Source organism: Electrophorus electricus, chromosome 15 (assembly GCF_013358815.1).
Source record: "Electrophorus electricus isolate fEleEle1 chromosome 15, fEleEle1.pri, whole genome shotgun sequence".
Lineage (NCBI taxonomy): Eukaryota > Metazoa > Chordata > Actinopteri > Gymnotiformes > Gymnotidae > Electrophorus > Electrophorus electricus.
The window spans coordinates 7,417,903-7,438,632 of NC_049549.1; the positions used below are offsets into that span (position 1 = coordinate 7,417,903).

Consider the following 20,730-nt stretch of genomic DNA (forward strand, 5'->3'; position numbering starts at 1 on the left):
ACGGACACACAACAGCCATCACAGCTTCTTATAGTTATACCAGTATGTGCCGTGAATACAGTGGATAATTTTATTAAACTTCGAAAAAAGCTATTCAGATGATTTTTAATTGAATGAGTAAGATCATCTACATATAACAGATTTAAGATTCCGTATGCAGTCCCGCCCCTTTCTACACTCTTCGAGGCCCTGGAACCTTGAATTGTCAGAAACAGTGAAGCAGAGCTGAAAGGGTAACAGGCAGGGGCAGAGCTTACAAGTAATCGAGAGAACATCAACCAGACGACCGCGATGGCGTCAGAAGAACTTGCGCTGAAACTGCAACGTAGACTGGACGTGGAACAACTCTCAATATCCCAAACCAAAACGGCTGCAGCAGATGTCCCCGCGAACACAGTGGATGTAGAGTCACAGCGGGAGAGGACGGCTGTTGTTAATGGTAACGCAACAGCCGAACTCACGGCAAAACTGAACCGTAGGCTGGACATTTACAATGGCACTGTGAAGCCAAAACAAAAAAAGGTTTTCAACCCATATACCGAGTTTAAAGAGTTCACCCGCAAGCAGATGAAAGATATGGAGGAAATGTTTAAAAGGTAAATAGTCGTAACTTGCTACTCTTATCTTTACTTTATTAAATTTTATTTCCTACGCCCGTGTTGTTGTATGGGAATCTTGTGATATTTTATACATTTTGGGGGTTTTTTTCTGTCTGGGTGTTTGAGGTTTAAGATATGAATGCGCGCCCGAAAAAGTGTTAGAGTAGATTTTATTTTCTAAGCACTGTTCGACGTACCTTATTATGCCCAATCATACACAGGCTGTTATTGCATTCTATCAAAAAGAGCTGTTAATAATATGTTCTGCTGCTCATTCGAGACCCTCTTTTGCAATACACTCTCTGCTCGCCTCAAAACGGACCCACTGAAAAATTTTAATATTCGCTCAACATTTCTGGATTGCTAACTCTGTATTTCTCTTTCTTTCTGTGAGCACACCCATTGTACAGCCTTTCCTCATTACAACAGCACAATGGTCTATTTGCCAGGCACTGGACCCCACTGGCACCTCCTCTTTGTGCGTCTGTACACACAGCTAATCTAAGGATGAAACAGAGACCCATATATAAGATATACAGCCATGTATTTGCATGTTGAAGCTGGCTGTTCCTTTCTAGCAGTTACCTGTTGGAAGAATTGTTAATAGATTGAGACTCATTAACGAATGCATTATGATTATAGGAGATTTCATGAGCTTTAGTTCGTGGGTGTTTTAAGTATATTTTCCTTGTCCCTTGAAATGAGATGTGCCAAAAGTATTATTTTTGTTTGTCATTATTATATGTTCGTAATTATTATATGTTCTTTACCTTCTGTGGGTTCATGTACATCTTACTACTCAGCTTCTACTAGTTTGGGAAGAAGTGAACATTTCAGCAGCTGCATAAAAGGGAGGCATGAGCCACCACTTCGTTTTATTTCCCAGTGCAGTATTGTCCCCATTATGGTCTCTCTGTAACATTTAGCTGAATTACTGCTCATCTTTATATAAAGTTCTGACCTGATTTATTTAATACAAGTGAGGAAAAATCATGCCGTAGATAAAATGAAAATGGGTCATGAAACCCATAGGTGCAACATGTGCATGGGTTTCAGTACACTCAGAAAAAACTTGCACACAAGCTAATATAATACTTAACACTTTCTGGTCCAGGTCTGCATTTATATTTACATGCGCTAACATACAAACTCTTAAAAAGTACTCAAAATAACCCCTGCAATTAATGAAAAACAGCATTTCATGTCTCAGTGTTCAGAACAGTTTTCTCTTTCTTGCTAGCAATCACAACACATACACATGCATATGCACACACAGATGAACTCTGTGTTAAATTTTGCTTCCAGCTGGCCCTCTTATGTTTCCATGGATGTGTTTGTTCTCACACAGCATCTTTTGCTAACTCCTGCTCCCAATAATTTATAGATATGTGCCCCTTGACTACATTGCTGTTGACCTATGCTGATTTGTAATGGAGAGTTTGTGCAGGTGCTTTGGCATTCTACTGATCCTGAGTCTGTGAGCTGATGCTCTGCAGGCCTTGGATCAGTGTGGTGGTGCTGTATTTAGTGAACTGAAGGAGATTGCTGGAGCTCACTATGCCAGGCCTTGGCATCTATAAATACCACAGCAGGAAACCAGAGAGCACAAAAGTAGAAAACACAGGGGCCCAATATACTCATTAGAGCTGGGTGATGTGAGGAAAAATCATATCACAGTATTTTTCACTATCTAGACAATATCACAATATAACCAAAAAAGTAATAAAACAGATTACCTTTATTATTAACAGAATATTTATTACTTTTTATATAGACTTTAAAATGAATAAATCTTAATTATCTTGGAAATCTTAACTATTAAGGCAATTTTTTTGTTTAATGTTTTAATTACGATAAAGTTTCTAATTTTAATTAAAATGTTTCCTTGAATACAAAATGTTTTTTTGTTTTTTGTTTTTTTCAATGCATAAAGTATTAGGGTGAGTTGCCCAGACATGTGTCCATAACCAATTCACATGTATAAATTTCAGAGTGGCTACTTGATTTAGCCATTAGCATCACACAAAATCTAAATGATCTGTGTAAGGCTATTATGAACCATGAACATCTTCAATGCAACATGATGATATTTATTATAACTGCTCATAGAGATGTATGATATATCAGCTGGCAGTATATTTTTTGCATATAATGACAATTTTGAATTTAGCATTATTAAGTAGATGCTGGAATTTTGACTGACAATTACAACCTATATTTTTCATCTATCCATCAGATTAAGCTTTCTGTTGATTGGGATGTCACTCAAGTTCTTATGCGTGCGAAGGCAGACGAGTGAATACTTTTGGCAATATAGTGTGTTACCTTATACCTACATCAGTTCAAGGCATAAAATGGCACTTTACATTTGAGAAACCTGCCTGCACCATTATTACAAATAGTTAAATAAAAGGCTCAAAACTATGTGCATTTTTTATTTAAACAAATGATGGCAAGGGAGCTTTTCTGTGTGTTTGCCAGTTGCAGCTGTTCGTGTTTGTGTTTATTTTGTCTTTTGTAAAAAAAAATTTGTAATTGTAACATTTTTAATAACAGTATACTGCCCAACCCTAATATACACATCAAGGGCAAAGACGCATACATGTTTACCGTATCATAAACATTTGTGTTTTAGATTCTGCGAAAGCTAAAAAGGTGCCTGTGTGTTTGTGCACATTAAATGCATTTTTGTTCTTCAGTAGTTGTTTTTTTTCATCAGCAGTTTTCCAGTTGTCAGTGGGTCTTTGTGAGTGGGATAAAGGCAGAAACACAAAACAACTTTTCTCTGATTTGATCTAGTTGATGTGGTTTTAACTCACCTGTGCTACATAACTGGTTGACTGACTCATGGGTTTGTTAGTTGTTGTTCTTGAACAATGTGGTACCTTTGGTAAGAAGAGATTAAAACTTCCTGATAAGAGCTTTGTATGTATACTTGGGGGGGGCGCTTTTATACAATAAAAATAGAATCTTCTGCTCCTTTTTCCTATTATTTCAATTTCTTGCTCTCTCGGTAGCTGTTGTATGGGAAGTTATGTGGATAAACTGTTGGATTCACTCTTATTCATATTATTCACTCTTTTTTACATGCTCTGGCGTTTTTGGTGTGGTAGGAAACTCTTAATAACAGTATAACACCAGGTCAGTTAAACTTAAGGGATATCAGTTCCAGTTAGGGAGCATAAGCGATTGTGAATCAATTTCACCTGCTTTAGTGCAAATGAAAGTGACAACAGGTGCACTTGCACTGGAGAGGCAACAGCACGAAAGGCCTAAAAAGTGAATGCAGGTGGGGACAAGATCCAGTTACTCTCTCCTTATCCTTCCTGACTGATTCTTCTCTACAGTACTGTAGTTTTGCATTTTTTAAGTGTCCTTGTTGCTACTGGTAGCATGAGGCTGAACCTGCAGCCCATTCAGGATGCAGAGGAAGTCCAGTTCCTCCAGGATGGCACATCTAAATGTGGTGTCAAAAGAAGGTTAGCTGTGTCTCAAGCACAGTCTCAAGAGCATGGAGGAGATACCGGGACAAAGATCATTGTACAGCTGAACAAAAGAATAGGCAGGTCCGCCACTGACACCCCATTTTCTTCACAGATGAGACCAGATTCACAATGAGCACATGTGATGGACATCAAAGAGTCTGGCGGTGCCATGGTGAAGGTTATGCTGCTTGCAACATCATCAAGCATGACCGGTTTGGCAGTGAGTCAGCGATGGCCTGGGGAGGCGTATCCTTGGAGGGTCGCACAATAATCCACACGATGGCCAACAGTACTCTGACTGCTGTTAGGTACCAGGATGAACAACTCGGAGCTATTGTCAGACCTTATGCTGTTGCAGTGAGCCCTGGGTTGCTCTTGGTGCAGGACAATGCCTGTCTTTATGTGGCCAGAGTATGTAGGCAGTTCCTGGATGATGAAGGCATTGATGCCATTGGCTGGCCCTCACATTCCTGAGACCTGAATCCAAGTGAGAACCTCTGGGACACTGATGCCAAGTAGCACTACAGACTGTCCAGGAGCTTATTGATGCCCTGGTTCAGGTGTAGGAGGACATCCCCCAGGACTCCATCTGCTGTGTCATCAGGAACATGCCCTGACATTGGGAATGCATAAAGGCTCATGGGGGCCATCCACACTACTGAGTCTACATTACGGGTTGTTGTGATCAAATACACATGAATTGGATCAGCCTATGATTTTCCTTTTTTTTTTTCCCTTTAATTTTTAGTGAGATTTTGAATCCAGGCCTGAATGGGTTGATGATTTTGGTTTCCACTGATTGTTACATCATTGTTTAATTAATTGAGAACTCGAGTCTTTCATTCATTGAGATGTGATTTGTGATTTAAGTGTCTCTTTCATTTTTTAAGCATTTAATTTATACTGAATGCAGCTGTCTGCTTTCCTGTGATTCTGTGTTTGTGTTTGTGGGGGGGCATGGGTTCATAGGTTTGACTCAGGTAAGGATGGCTTCATTGATCTGATGGAGCTGAAGATGATGATGCAGAAGCTTGGAGCTCCTCAGACTCATCTGGGCCTGAAAACCATGATCCGAGAGGTGGACAAGGACTATGATGGCAAGCTAAGTTACAGAGAGGTGTGTACACACTTTTGTGCTAAAACGCACACATGAACAGGTAATGAGTACCTGGTTTCTAGTGTTTGAGGCATTCACACAAACTCTTGACCCAAGGTCACACCATGTTAAAACAGCACTTGGAAAATAAACCACTCACTAGTTTATATTTCTACATGGCAAAGAATTTACTAGTAGGTGTAGTAGACTAATAAAAAACCAGCAGACCCAACCGTTGTGACATGCATGCTGGTGATTCTGTGTAATTGAATCATTAACTAAAGGGTGTGTTCAAAATAATAGCAGTGTGAAGTTCAATTAGAGAGGTCATTCATTCTGTGAAAAAACAGGTGTCAAACAGATGGCTCTTATTAAAGGATGAAAGTAGCAGATGTTGTGCATACTGATTATAGTGCATTTCTTGCTTTTAAAAAATAAAAATGGAAAATGGATCGTTCCAGAGATTGTTCAGAAGAACAGTGGAAGAAATTCATATATAATGAGTCAAATATGTAGAGATTGATTTTAACACATACTGTCTTAGTTTGTGAATTGTGTTTTAAATGTGCCAGCAAGTAGAAAGCTCTTTCCAGAACTTGAAATTGCACCCTGAAGCTGTCTGCAGGTGTTTGTCCTTGATACAGAACAAAAGTGATACAGTTAATGAAGCTTGGTGCTAGTAGATAAGACTAAACCCGTTACATACAGGCTTTTTTGTATCTTTTAAGGGGCACATCATGTACATCGGGCAGAGCGCATTCTCATCACTTTCCAGATGCTTACACCTTTTCTCTTCTTTGAATTTGTAAGGACGACTCTGACTCTTTTATTAGAGATTTCCACAACAGTGCTTTGATTAAAAAGTTGATTGGAGAGGGGAAACATATAAAGAAGTGCAGAAAATGATAGGCTGCTGTGGGGGAAAATTGAGAGCACATGAAACACAGACAGCCTTATGCATTGAGTAGTAAAAAGTTTATTGAGTTCTGTCCCCTGTATAACAGAGAAAGAGAACTGACTCGCAGTACAAGTCCCCCTCCCCTTATACACAGAGAAGAAAAGAAAGAAAAAAGAAAAAACAGCTCCTACAAGGTATCTGAACTTTATGTTTTGGTTAGCCTGAGCGCAGGTGGTGTCTTCTATCTCTATGGTTAGAACAGTCTTCTTCTATCTCTATGGGTAGAACAGCATGTGAGCCGCTGATGCCCTTGGCTCGCACGCCTATCTACGGACTGTTATGCTGTGACTATAGAAACACAAAGCAAAGTAAAGCGAAGCAAAGTAAATTTGCACATTTCCCCCTTTGATTCTATATCACAGACTATCACACATTTCTTCAGAGAAAAGCACTACGTTGTCCTTGAGTGGGCCACCAACACCGCCCGTCTCGGGGGGCGGAACATCCTCACAGACGTGGGGTCAGTCAGCGGCAAGGTCGCTGAGAGCCAGCATGGTGAACACACTAGAGAGATGTCTAACACACAGGGACAAAAGAGGAGGCAAACACAGAAGAAGAAGAATGGGTAGCAGAATGGGCAACGCTACAGCCGCTAGGTTCGCTGCCCAACTGCCCAACCAGGCCGTCAGCCAGTCCCAGAATCCACCTGGAACTGCAGATGGTGGAGTGATGGCATATCACCTATGATTCATATAATCAGTAATATTAGCGCTAAGATCTGGAATGTAAAAACAGCAAGAAGTGTTGATAATTTTGCATACTCTACCTTCCTTCATGGTTAAGAGATCTAATACCATTCTTTGTTGTAGCACTGCTGCCCTTATCGCTTCTTGTTCTAGCCTTAAGGCACCTATAGCTGCTGAGATGTCATTAACTACTTGCAGTAACTGATACGCTAAGCCATTGATGTTTTGCAGGGATGCTACTGTGCCACCGCCCAGGAAAAGGGACCAACCAATGGTTTCACCCGGAGTGGTCCATGGGTCCCTCAGAATTCTACCACGATAGGCTGTGTTGGTTATGTCTCTCTTCGCCCTGCGCTGCTCGGCATGGGGAAGTGCATACACCTGCGTCCTTGGGCGCACTACAGCTGGATAACAACAACCAGTCCAATTATGTGATAATTCACCGTAGGCTACCAAACCACAGACCCACATCACATTCCGATATCCCTGTGGGGTTGTCATGGAGCAGTTCCACAGGGAGCTGCTGTTGGAGTTACTGCAAGTGCCATTGCTGTGCACCTGCACATAGTCGACGCACCTAGACCAGCCTACAGGAACCTGCTGCTTCATCTGACATGCACATATCTCACCCTTTCCAGCTGCCACATGCAGCATCATTTTTGGTGGTGCAGCGTCAGTGGGGCTGGAACAGTGTGAGGTCTGGTTAATCACCTGGCACATAGAGATTCAAATTCAAAGGAATTACAGTCCATGGGACTCTGGTGTGCTGGCATACCAGACAATCTTGCTCAATATGCTGGGCATGTACGATGGCTGACATACATGCTGTATTATGTTGGCATTTAGCTGCTAAGCATTCTGCCTCAGTGGTGTTGGGGCCCTGGAACAGTAACAATGCTCCCAACAAGTTGTGAGACGCATCGTCCATATCAATATGCAGTCTATGTGTTAGCTGAATGTGATCTACTCTACATGGCAGTGCTACAAGTGTCAGTGGTGCATAAATGTCAGTACCCACCCTTTCTACACAGCACAGATAGCTGCCGTTGGGGTTAGTCATGTTCCAGTTTCCTCATAATGTTATCTGAATGGCATTGCCATCTCCAGGTGTGTTGGCAATGGCGAGACTGACTGATTGCTTAACTTCGCTTTCAGTTCTGATGTCCCATACATATTTTCTATTTGCAGAATAATCATAAGAATCTGACGGAACCCTGATAACGTGACACTGCTTTGTTGTGTCCTCTCTCAGGTGACCTGTAATTGTCTGCTGCACTGGCTTATTAAAGGCTTGATACCAAGGAATTTGTTCCTTGTTAGTGGTACTAAAATAGCCGTTACTTAGCCTGGTCCAATAACCGGAGGACAAGGTGTCCCAGGTTATACGTTTGGATGTACTCAAGTGGATACTATGCCAGACCCCAAGTATCACAAGCTCCGACACACCCATCTTATAGGTTTCTTGACGGTTCCGAGTGTCGAAAGGTTAGGCCTTGCCTTCAACACCCTACTCAACACAGTTCCGACCTAGTCTGTTGGGGTGCTGCTGCTTGGAGTTGGGGCTGGTGTCGGAGCCTTCTTACAGTGTGTATGGTGCACCCAGGTTCCTCGTCCTTCTATTTTGACAGCAGTGTGGGTTGTTAGCAGGACTTGGTGTGGTCCCGTCCACCGTGCTTGGTTCCATTGCTTTCGTCTGAGATCTTTCACCAATACCCAGTTGCCTGGAGCGATGTCATGCAGGTGCTTGTCTGCAGGGCTCGGCAAGACAGCTTGCACCTGTTTAGATACAATGGACAGGGCACGGTGCAATGACATACAGTACTGTACCATGGAATCAGTTAGGAGTACGCTATCTGTCAGTGGAGGCCCTACACCTGTGTTGGGTGGTCTGCCGAAAACCGTCTCAAAGGCACTGAGTATCGTGCGTTTTTGGGGTCTGGTCCGCACCTGCCATAGGACCAATGGTAAACACTGGACCCAGTTAAGTCCTGTCTGTTGACACATTTTTGCCAATCCCGCTTTCAGAGTACCGTAAGCCCGCTCCACCACCCCTGCCCTAGCGGGGTGGTAACTGCAATGTTTTTCATGTCAATACCTAGATGTTTGGTTAGTTCTATAAGGCCTTGATGTACAAACAGTGTGCCGTTGTCACTTGAGATGCGCTTTGGTAGGCCCCACCTAGGAATGATTTCCCTTAGGAACATCTTAGCTACCATTTGTGCGTCTTGCTTGGTCGTGGGAAATGCTTTTACCTACTTGCTGAACATACAGACACACACACACACACACACACACACACACACACACACACCGGCATGTACTTCTTACCCTCTGCCTGGGTTAATTCAACAAAGTCAACCTGCCAGTGTCGAAATGGTTCGGTTGCTGGCAGTTGTCCCGCCACTGGGGTCTGTGTGGTGGTTCCCTTGGGGGAGTACTGCCCACAAACAAGAGAGCTGGAACAAAAATTTTGGGTAAGTGTTGTGATTCCTGGTGCAAACCAATACTTTGATATGCTGTCTACGATTCCCCCTTTGCTCATGTGGCTACGCCCATGAGCAATTCTAATCAGGCCCTGCATATAAGATTTAGGTAGGCAAGGTTTGCCCTTGGGTGTGTGTGTCCAAACGCCATCACGCACTGTGCAGTCTAATTGCCTCCACTTGGTGCGTTCAGTGGCAGTGGCCCCCGACTGAAGTTCTCATAATGTGGCTTACGGGGTAGCAGCTGTTCCCTGCACTGCTTGCACAGCAGTTTTAGTTGCGGTTGCCTTTGCTACCTTGTCTACGAAATTATTCCCCTTGCTAATTTGATCTTCTGTGGTTCTGTGAGCTGCACATTTCACAACTGCGATTGTTTTAGGCAGCAAAATGGCTTCTAGCAGTGTGTTTACAAGATGGTGATGTTTAATATATTTACCTGAGCTTGTTAGGAATCGACTCTGCTTCCATATGGCTCCAAAATCATGAACAACCCCCCAGGCATATCTGGAATCAGTGTAAATATTAACACTTTTGTCTGCAGCTAGTTTGCATGCTTCCATTAGTGCTACTAGTTATGCAGCTTGCGCTGAACAGGAAGACGGTAACACTTCTGTTTTGAGTGTTTCATGATCTGTTACTACAGCGTACGCTGCCCTATTGACCCCGGTGTTGTCCCTGCTTGCTGACCCATCCACATAGAGGCATAGGTCTGGGTTACTTATGGCTTCTTCAAAAAGATCAACCCATGGCGTACATACCTCAGCTAAGACTGCTGTGCAGTCATGTGGGTCTCCATCCTCCTCCGTAGGAAGGAGTGTAGCTGGGTTCAGTGTTGTACACCTTTTAAGAGTTATGTTAGGCATGTCTAAGAGGGTGGTGTGGTATCGTAGCCATCGCTGGACTGATAAGTGTGACACTCTCTGGTCCTGCATTATCCGGTGTACTGCGTGTGGGACTAAAAGAGTAAGAGGGGAGTATGCCACTATATCTCTTGAGGCTAGTATGGCCTTCTCGGCAGCTGCTATTGCTTTGAGGCAAGCTGGTAGTCCTTGTGCCACCATGTCTAATTTTGCCTAGAAGTACGCTACTGGTCTTTGATGTGTTCCGTGTTTCTGGCATAGAACCGACGTCATATAACCACCTTTCTTATCTACCGTCTGAGTAAAAGGTTTGTTGGGATCAGGTAAACCTTGGGCAGGCAGGCTTTGTAGTGCTTGTTTCAATTCTACAAACGCCTTTTCCGCCTCTGGGGTGCAGGCCAACTGCACCGCATTCCCAGCTTTGGTGGGAATAATGGCCCGTAGTGGTCCCTCCAGTTCTGCATAGGACGGAATAAACATGCAACAGTAGGAACACATGCCTAAAAAAGTTAACACCTGTTTCTTTGTGGTCAGTTTAGGTAGCGAAAATTATAGCTTGTGCTCGGTTATGAGACAGCCTGTGTGTATTCCTCTTAATGATATGCCCCAAGAAAGTTACTTTCTCTTTACAGTTCTGTAATTTTACTCTACTAGCTTTATGCCCTTCTGCAGCTAAATGTTTCAACAGGCATAAAGTGGCTTGCTTGCACAACTCCTCTGTTGGCACCGCTAATAATTAAATCATCCATGTATTGCAGCAGAGTTCTGCCTGCAGGAAGGGTAAGACCTTCTAAGCTTTGTCTTAATGCTGCATTATAAATGGTTGGCGATTCACAATAGCCCTGACAGAGGTGAGTAAACGTGTAGGGTTTTCCTTCAAAGGAAAAAGCAAGCCAATACTGGCTATCTGGATGTACCGGTACACTAAAAAAGCATTCGCCAGGTCCACAACGGTGAACCATCGACTGTCATGTGGTATTTGTGACAATATAGTGTGCAGATTTGGCACTTCAGGCGCCCTTGCTTGTACTGTTGCATTTACTGCTTGTAAGTCTTGTACAAATCTCCACTCATCACGCCCTGGTTTCCTCACAGGAAATATGGGGGTACAAACAGGCGAGGATGGGCATGGTATTATTATACCGGCATCTCAAAGGGATTGGAATACTGGCCTAATATCTTCTATAGCCTCCTTTTCAACAGGTATTGGGGTTGTTTCGGTCTGTATGCGCCCTTTGGCGTAATCTGCACTGACTCACAACTTTTGATTAATCCCACATCGTTTTTCCCTTTAGCCCATAAGATATCTGGTACCTCGCTCAAATAATTATTATGCTCGGATTCCGATGCTACAAAGTTAGTCAAGGGTATACTCTGATGAGGTGAGGTAAGCTCTACAGTTCTGTTAGCAGTGATTACATACGGCAGAGTCATTCAGAATGCATCTACTCCTGCATTATAGTGAATAGTGGGTTGTTCAGTGGGTTCCCATCTGTGGAGATGACTCAGTCATCTTATCCATGGTCCCACCTCCCACCATTGTCTAAAAGGATTATTTCTGCCTAGTGAGACATGGGGGATGGAGTACTCAACATCATACCGTTTCTGTTCATCGGACAGTTCAGCTTGCGCAGCTACAAAATCATCATCCCAATACAAATATATAGTTCTAATGGTCTCTAGGTTTTAATGACGGAAAAGAGCTTCTGCGTACTGCTTATCTGGACCATCGGAAACATATGCAGTCACATGCAAACATTCCGCATCCATATAAGTTAATTTACCCATAGTTGCCCTTCTGGCAGTTTCAATCATGTGTTCAGTTATTTTCCCTGACCCACCTTGCAACCCCCACTTGTAGATATATCCCGGCTCCCCTTCTCCCAGCTGCACCATCTGTTCACTGGCTTTGCCTTTCACGAAGGTAACACTGAGTCCCTTTGGGGAGCTTACTAAAGTATAACTCAATTTGCACATCAAATCTCGAGCCAGCAGGTTGATTGGGCACACAGAAGAAATAAGGAGCCCATGTCGAACCTCTCATTCCCCCACCTGACATTGGAGAGGCGCAGACATTCTTTCATGCACCACCTTTCCACTCGCACCCATTATAGACACCGTCCTATTAGTAATCGGTACATCATTCCCTTGGCTTGAATTACTGAGTGCGTTGCACCGCTATCTACTAAAAACTTCATTTGTTTGCCGTTAACGGTTAAAGTTACTTGAGGTAATGCTAGGGGTCCCTTACTTAATTGCTGAGAATACATAGAATAAAAATCTGGCAATTCCCTTTTCTAATGGGGTTAGTGGTCCCTCACAGCCGTTCCGCCTCTCTTCCGCCCATCAGTCCACCTCTTCCAGATCGCTTCTCGCGGTTTGGCCATCTGGGTTTGGACAATCTCTGGAAAAATGTCCTTCTTTTCCACAGTTGTAACATCGATTTCTCCATGACATGTCTCTCCCTCCTGGAGCATCTTGCTCCCTTCCTCGTCCTCTCCCCCTGGGAGCCACTTGTTGCATCATGGTGAACATAGCTTGATCCATGTTGTCTGCTCTGTTCTTTGAATTTGAGCTTCATGATGTCTGGCATAGTGTTCAGCCAGTCTGCTGAGTCCAAACGAGGTGTCAGCATCCATTTCCTGGTTAACCGCTCTGAGGGTGATGCCTTCGTTCTATGGCGTGGGCTTCATCTAAGAGACCAGTGTGTGGTCCTGCTTGAGGTAGTCCATAGGCGGGTGGACGTTCCGCTGCCACTGGATCAGGCACCATGGCTGCTGGTTGCGGTGGAGCAGAGTCGAGATCAAGATCAGCTCTGGAGGAAGTGGAGTTAGATTCATTCCCCCTCCCAGTCCCCTTAGTTTGTTTTGTTTTGTTTTGTTTTGGGGTTTTTTCCCCATTATTCACATTTTAAGACTTGCTATAATATTCCCATGGTTTCTATCCCATACCTTATGATGACCAGAATCCCCTGGTCGTTTTTCCATATGTCTAAGTATATTATTAAGCAGTTTCACACTCAAGCTCCCATTCTGAGGGAACCCATAACAATCTACCCATATGGGCAACCACTTTAGGGCACTCTCCCCATAATCCCTTCGCATGTCATTATGTAAGGGCTGGTTCCACTCGGATGGGTCATATTGCATTAATTTAGTATTTTAGGATCCCATTTTATTACTCTCTCAATGCATGCGCTGCTGTAATTTAGTCCCGTTAACGTATCATATGCTCCGTTCGCTCATGGACTGATTCTCCTCCCAGTTCCGGACGTATTATGTCTCCTAGACATCCCTAATCTCATGTTTGAGCAATAGGTGCCTCACTCTCAGCAGGCTACTGTTTCACTTTACTTTGCACCGTCGTAACAAAGCTATTCCAAGTACATCTGAAATATTCTTATGCTAGAGGAGAACTCCCAAACGGCCGCACAGAGGGAATATAAAGGTCTGTGTAATTGCACAATCACTGCTCTCTCCCACTCATGGTTCTTTTTGAAGATAAGGCAGGCACCGCAAGATGAGGGAAAACACCTTCACTCTGGCGGTACTTTTCCCCGACTGGGTGTTTCCTCCCAGCTCAGCTTTGCCAAGGAGTGTCCTCAGTGAAGTGTTGATTTTCCCTCCTCAGCGGTGGAGCTGCTCATCCTGCCGACTACGCCAAATTGTGGTGGAAAAATGAGAGCACATCAAACACATACAGCCTTAGGCATTGAGTAGTAAAAAGTTTGAGTTCTGTCCCCTGTATAACAGAGAAAGAGAACTGACTCGCAGTACAAATCCGTCTCCCCTTATACACGGAGAAGAAAAGAAAAAAAAAAAGAAAAAACAGCTCCTACAAGGTATCTGAACTTTGTTTCGGTTAGCCTGAATGCCAATGGCGTCTTCTCTCTCTACAGTCTTCTTCTATCTTTATGGGTAGAACAGCATGTGAGCCGCTGATGTCCTTGGCTCTCACGCCTAGCTACGGACTTTTATGCTGTGACTATAGAAACACAAAGCAAAGTAAAGCGAAACAAAGTAAATTCCCACAACACTGCTCAGCTAAAATTATCTCAAATGCTTTAAAATGGCAACCAAAACCAGAAAGACGTGGAAAAAAACAGAAAACTACCATTCAAATGGATTGAAGAATAGTCAAAATGGCAAAGAATCCAGGGAGATCAAGAAAGGTCTCGAGTTACCTGTGAGTACTGTAACAATTAGAAGATGCCTATGTGAAGCCAAGCTATTGGCAAGAAGCCCCCACAAAGTCCCATTGTCGCAAAAACGACATGCTGAAGAGGTTACAATTTGCATAGAACACATAGACTGGCCTAAAGAGAAATGGCACAACATTTTGTGGACTGATGAAAGCAAGATTGTTCTTTTTGGGTCTAGGGGCCGCAGACAGTTTGTCAGACAACCTCCAAACACTGAATTCAAGCCACAGTACACTGTGAAGCATGGTGGCACAAGTATCATAATATGGGGATATGTCCCATACTATGGGGTCAGGCCTATTTATTGCATACCAGGGATCATGGATCAGTTTGAATACATCTAAATACTTGAAGAGGTCATGTTGCCACATGCTGAAGAGGAAATGCTCATGAAATGGGTGTTTCGACAAGACAGTGATGCCAAACACACCAGTAAGCATGCAACATTCAGATTAACAAGATTAACATTATGGAGTGGCCAGCCCAATCTCCGGACCTTAATCCAATAGAAAACTTGTCAGGTGACACCAAAAATGTGGTTTCTGAGGCAAAAACAAGAAATGCAGAGGAATTGTGGAATGTAGTCCAATCGCCCTGGGCTGGAGTACCTGTTCACAGGTGCCAGAAGTTGGTTGGCTCCATGCAACACAGCTGTGAAGCAGTTCTCTGAAATGGTGGTTATACAACTAAAATATTAGTTTATTCATTCTCAGGAAAGCTAAATATTCAAGCATTTTTTTTTAGTTTATACAGTAAATGTTTGAGTTTGTAAATAAAAGTGCAAACACTGTTATTTTGTAAACAGCCTAACATTCCCTTTCTTCCTTTTCTGTAAAGTAATAACAAATTTGATTAATTTTAATTCATGTTTTGATTTGGAATAGAATGTGCAGTGTTCTTAATGTATTTGTATGAAAATAAAAGCTATTATAATTTTGAGCTTTACTCACCTTTTTTAAAAATACTATTTTGAATACAACTGTGTATCAAAGTGTCATTGGTGTAACGGTCTCTGATGTTACAGCTTTTGCTTGTAACACTTTATGAAAAAAATATGTTTTGTCATCACATGATAAGCTTATTTGTTTACATTTTGGCAGGCATGGCAAGGTTAAGTGCAGCATAAAAGCAAGTGTTTCTAAAGGCAGCGTTACGTAGGTCAGCATATATCCAGAAAAAACATCAGAAATATTTAGATGTTACAAGTGGGGAAAAGTAAGGGAATAAATGCGCTCTCAAAGAGGGAATAGGGGTATCAGCATTGTAAATAGAGGGGAAAATCAACCTTGGCACAGACGATTGCACAAACGTATTGAAGAAAAATGGAAAAGTTACTGCGACGTTTGTGGCACGGAATAAGCGAGAGGCGGGTTTGCAGCAAAGTGCTTTTTATTATCCATCGGCGTCTGGCAACACTAACACTTAAACAATGTCTCTCTGAGGGGGCACAGTTATTAGACGAGACTGGCATCTTGGGTCCTCTAATGTGCAGCCCCATCTCTTGGGATCTGTGGGTTTAAATAAGCAGATACTGATTACGAACAGGTGATTTCCATGAGTACTCCAGTCATTGTGACAGGTAAGGGGTGTGATCCGTAGGAAGAGTGGGCATGTCCCTCCTGCTAGCCAGCCGACCAACCATAACAGAACCCCCCCGGAGACCCTGCCAGCCTCCTGGCGTGTGGCCTACCTGGCTGCCGAGGGGACGGGCTTTTAAGGATGTTTCCAATGAAAGGAGGTGGTGAGGTCGGGGTCCAGCAGCGCTCCTCAGGTCCATATCCTTCCCAGTCCATGAGGTACTGGACCTGCCAACTCCTACGTCTGGAATCAAGGAGAGCCCTTACTGTGTATGCAGGACTTCCCTCAATCTCCAATGGGGGAGGAGGAGCACTAGAGGAGATATCTCCTTCCACAAGGGGACCCTCTACTACCGGGCCGATACATGGAACGCCCTAGACATGTAACGGGCAAGCCGACGCGGTAGGTGACTTCGTAAATCCACTCAGAGATGGTGTATGGGCCTTGGTACTTTGCGACTAGTTTCTGCATGGAGCCTGCGTGGCTGTCCTTTGTTGATACCCACACCCTTTGTCTCGGTTCATAGCGGGGGTATCGCCACGCCTCCTATCCGCTTTCTGCTTGTATGCAGCTATGGCTCTGCGCAGTTTCTGGTGGGCCTCCTTCCACACCTGCTTGCTGCACCGACACCAGACCTCTACCACTGGCTGGTCGGATGTGGGGGAATTCCATGGATACAGCAGGGCTGGAACCCTAGAACACACTCAAAGGTTGTTAAACCTGTCGCTGCATGCTTTAGTGAATTCTGGGCATATTCTGCCCAGGGGAGGTAGGTGCACCAAGTCTCAGGGTGCCTCTGACAGTACAGCCTGAGAAACTTGCCTAGCTCCCGGTTCACCCTTTTTCTACCTGCCCGTTGGCCTGGGGGTGGTACCCAGATGTCAGGCTAACTGTGATATTCATCTTACCCAGCAGTTTCTTCCACACTGTGGAGGTGAATTGTGGACCTCAGTCTGAGACGATGTCCTCCGGTAGCCCAAATTGCCAAAAGATGTGGTGGAAGAGCTGGTCCGCCGTCTCCCAGGCAGTAGGTAGACCCTTGAGGGGGAGGGACCTTACCATCTTGGAAAATCAGTCCACTATGACCAAGATCACCGAGTTGCCCTCAGACACAGGAAAGTCAGTGATTAAATTCAATAGCCAGGTGAGACCAGGCTTTTATAGATGTGGGCAGTGGCAGCAGCTTACCTGCAGGTGGTGAGGGATCTTTCTGTGAGCACAATCGGCGCAAGATGCAACATACCTCCCTATGTCTTTGTGCATGGCCGGCCACCAATATCGAGTAGCTGCGCTGTGCAGGTTGCTCCTGGATGGCCTGTCCCCACAGAGGTATGAGCCCACATGATAAGACCTTGATGGAGGCGGAGTGGGACAAAGGCAGTTTAGTGGGCAGTGCAGATGCGGATTTGCTGTCTCTATCTGTCGGTCCAGGTCCCAGCTCAGCTGCCAAGAAGCAGGTGGGTGAAAGTACTGGCTCCATGCTGGTAGACTGGGCTTCTGCATGGTGTTGCCGAGAGACAGCGTCCACCTTCACATACCTCTCTCCTGGCCTATATGTGACATGGAAGTTAAACCTGGTGAAAAAAAGCGACCACCAGGCTTGCCTGGAATTGAGCCTCCTCGCGTTTTGGAGGTACTCCCAAGTTTTTGTGGTTAGTGATGACCAAAAAGGGGTGTCGTGCTCTCTCTAACCAGTGCCTGCACTCCTCAAAAGCTTTTTTTTTTTTTTATTGGTGTAATGTGTAAAAATTGGCCACTCTGCTGACATCTGTTTCCATAGTTTCCCTGTTGTGTCTGTTTTCCTTTGCTTCCTGGTTTTTACATTTCTTGGTTTTGTTTTCTTCACCCCTTGTCTGTTCCTTAATTCCGGTCCTTGTTTTTGTTCACCTGTGTCTGGTTAGTGCTTGATTGTCTTGGATATTTAAGCCCTGTGTTTGGTTTCCCATGTTGTCGGTTATTTTGGTAAGTTTGATTTGTTCAGTCATGTTCATATTGTTCTTGCTATCACTGTCATTGCCCTTGCGTTTCCATTTGCCTAGTTGTATTACCTTGCCTCAGTGTTTTCTCTGTGTCTCTGTTTAGCAGCTTCCCTTGTTGTTTTTACCCTTGCCCATTAAATAGCCTCCTGCATTTGCGTTCTGCCTCTCGCCTTGTCCCTTCAAAAACGTAGCATAATGTAAATGTTTTAAGAAGCAAATATTGTTTTTGTCCAACTGTAATACTTTTAAGCATCTCAGTAAAATATTTTAATTGTATACTCAATTATTGGTCATTGTATGGTAAAAAACAGAATGGCATAAACAGAAACATGCCTCACAGCTAAACTTTAACTTTTAGTAGTTAGAGCATATTAATTTATAAACCTGTTTTTACACTGAAATATGTTAACCTTTTTATTTGAGTATTTTTAATTATCAAAATTCACACATACAGCAGTTGTAACACCAGTGACCAAAAACGTGCACAAATAATTTTGATGCATTTTTGACATTTGTGTGATTTAAGATTGCTGACATGTTAATACTTATTAGACAAAAACTTTTGAGGCAAAATTTTCTAAAACAGAAAGTGACTATTTTCGGAGAATGACCTGTCTACACACAACCAATAAGGAGCATCTTGGAATTATTCACAACTCACCCTATAAACAATTTAAATAGGAACATGTCAAAAAAAATTAATTATGTGGTATTCAGGAAGAACGTTTTGTGGATGTGGGGCCGCAGAGAAAAGAAAGAGCATTTGATTTCTCATTTTGTTAAAAAAATAAATAAATAATTGTTGCATATGTATGACAAGTATAATGGTATAATTTTCCAACATCTTGGGTTTATGGCCAGAAAATCTCTATAGTATAATCTGTCATGGAATTTGGAGGATTTCAATGAAAGCGTTTCTTATAGTGTGACAACAGACCTACAAGTTATGACTGCACAGTGCAAAGGCAATTTAAGTTTTTCTTTAATACAACAGTAATAATCCATACTCACAATCTCTTTCTCATTCTCATATATATCTCCCAGTTTTTGCTCATTTTCCGGAGGGCAGCAGCAGGTGAGCTGCAGGAGAGCGGTCTGATGGCTCTGGCTCGCCTTTCTGAGATTAATGTATCAGATGAGGGGGTGCAGAGTGCTTGTGATTTCTTTGAAGCCAAGGTGAGTGTTGGAGATGGGGTGTTTGGCATGCTTGGCGCACATATATTAGGATAAGGAGTAGTTCAAATTACCAAAATAAAACCTTGCAATGAACCTTTCTCACCATATGGAACTTTCAACTTTGCCCTTATAATCAGTCTTTTTAAGTGGTGTGGAACCAGGTCCAGTGAGAGAGAGTCGTATTGTAGAGACAGCCTGCTAGTTTAGGTCCTCCTCTGATTAATCTTTTTGTGTGTGTGTGTGTGTGTGTTGCAGGCTCAGGTGCTCTCTGTGCGCAGTAAATTTGAGGCAGAGCTTTGTGAGGAGCAAGAGGAAAAGAGGAGGGTGGAAGAAGAGAGGAAACAGCGGCACGTTGCATTTAAGGAGCTGCAGTCTGCATTCTGCTCCTAAACACACAAGCACACATACGCTTCGAAGCAAACCCATCACACTATAATTCTGTGACACAAAAATTTGGCCATAAACATAAATACACCACAAGGCTAAACAAAAGATGCTTTCAAGAAGTAGAGTCTCTAATCCTGCATGCATGCGCACACATATACACAGCATAAAGGATAGAAAAAAGTGTACATGTTCTGATATAAGGGGACACAGATAAAATGGGCGACTATATCACACTACATAGACTATATGCTGAACCTTGTATCTTGTACTCATGAAAGCTGAAGCACAAATGTCCACTGAAAAATGTCACTGTAACTAGCTAAAACCACCCACAGATATAGCTTTATCTATGTTTACCATTTACATTATGTTTAAAAATAATAGTAATAATAAACAAGTATACAATCAAAAAGAATTTAAATATGTTATATTGTACATTTAAGGAATATGTAAAGTTGGATTTGTGGGTACTTATAACCAATAATATGATAGAATCATTGTAATATCGTAGGTTTAAAGTCTTGCTTTAGTTTGTTTATAAGATTTAAATCACAAATGTCATTTAATACTATTTGAATTTGTGGGTTCCATTTTGACTTTTCATGTTTAAATATTAGACCAGCAATGTTTTAGAATTTTATTTAATGAAATCAATTATTAAATCAGTGTATTTTAAGTAAAAAGAGAAATAATCATTTATTGTTTCTGCTACAACATTTACATTTATGGTATTTAACAGACACTCTTAGAGTGACTTACAAAAGTGCTTTGTATCCTTAGCATAAATTGGTTAGAGTCAAAAAATATTCTTAACCGAGACACTGCAAGAACCAAGTGTCAGTGCTAGGTTGGTCAGACGTTTCTGTTACTTGCCTTCTGCCCAGCAGATTACCTGAACAGACATCTACTTATTATCCTCCTGATAGCGAGTAAACTGGAACTGAAATTCCATTAATCAGAATTGTTTTAATGTGTTACTAGGTCACGTACATGTCAAAGCAATACGTTGTTTTTAATTGCATTAACAGATGCGTCTAGCCAGAGAAAGCCTATGATCTAAATTCTAGTCAGTTAGGATGTTTGCAAAAGTGTGAAGAAAAGAAGAAAAATGACTTCAGTTCTCAGTAATCAGCACATCCTTTCCTTTTGAAGAGTGGGAAAGATGAATTTCATCCCTTCAAGTACAACAGGTTACATTACGATATGTTATAGACTGCAACACAATTGGAGAGCAATTACTAA

The 20,730-nt window shown here is 42.8% G+C and overlaps 1 protein-coding gene across 2 annotated transcripts; it reads left to right on the plus strand.

Annotated features, from left to right (window-relative positions):
• Positions 1-185: 185 nt before the first annotated feature.
• On the plus strand, positions 186-20,145 carry efhd1 (EF-hand domain family, member D1). Of its 2 annotated transcripts, XM_027022942.2 has the most exons (5): positions 508-596; positions 4,197-4,392; positions 5,054-5,201; positions 18,970-19,101; positions 19,357-20,145. In XM_027022942.2, the coding sequence occupies exons 2-5, from the start codon at positions 4,214-4,216 to the stop codon at positions 19,489-19,491; spliced, it is 594 nt and encodes a 197-aa protein (XP_026878743.2). In that variant the 5' UTR covers positions 508-596; positions 4,197-4,213; the 3' UTR covers positions 19,492-20,145. The 2 variants fall into 2 exon arrangements, with proteins under 2 accessions (XP_026878741.2, XP_026878743.2); XM_027022940.2 differs by lacking the exon at positions 4,197-4,392 and having other exon boundaries at positions 186-596.
• The last annotated feature ends 585 nt before the right edge of the window (positions 20,146-20,730 follow it).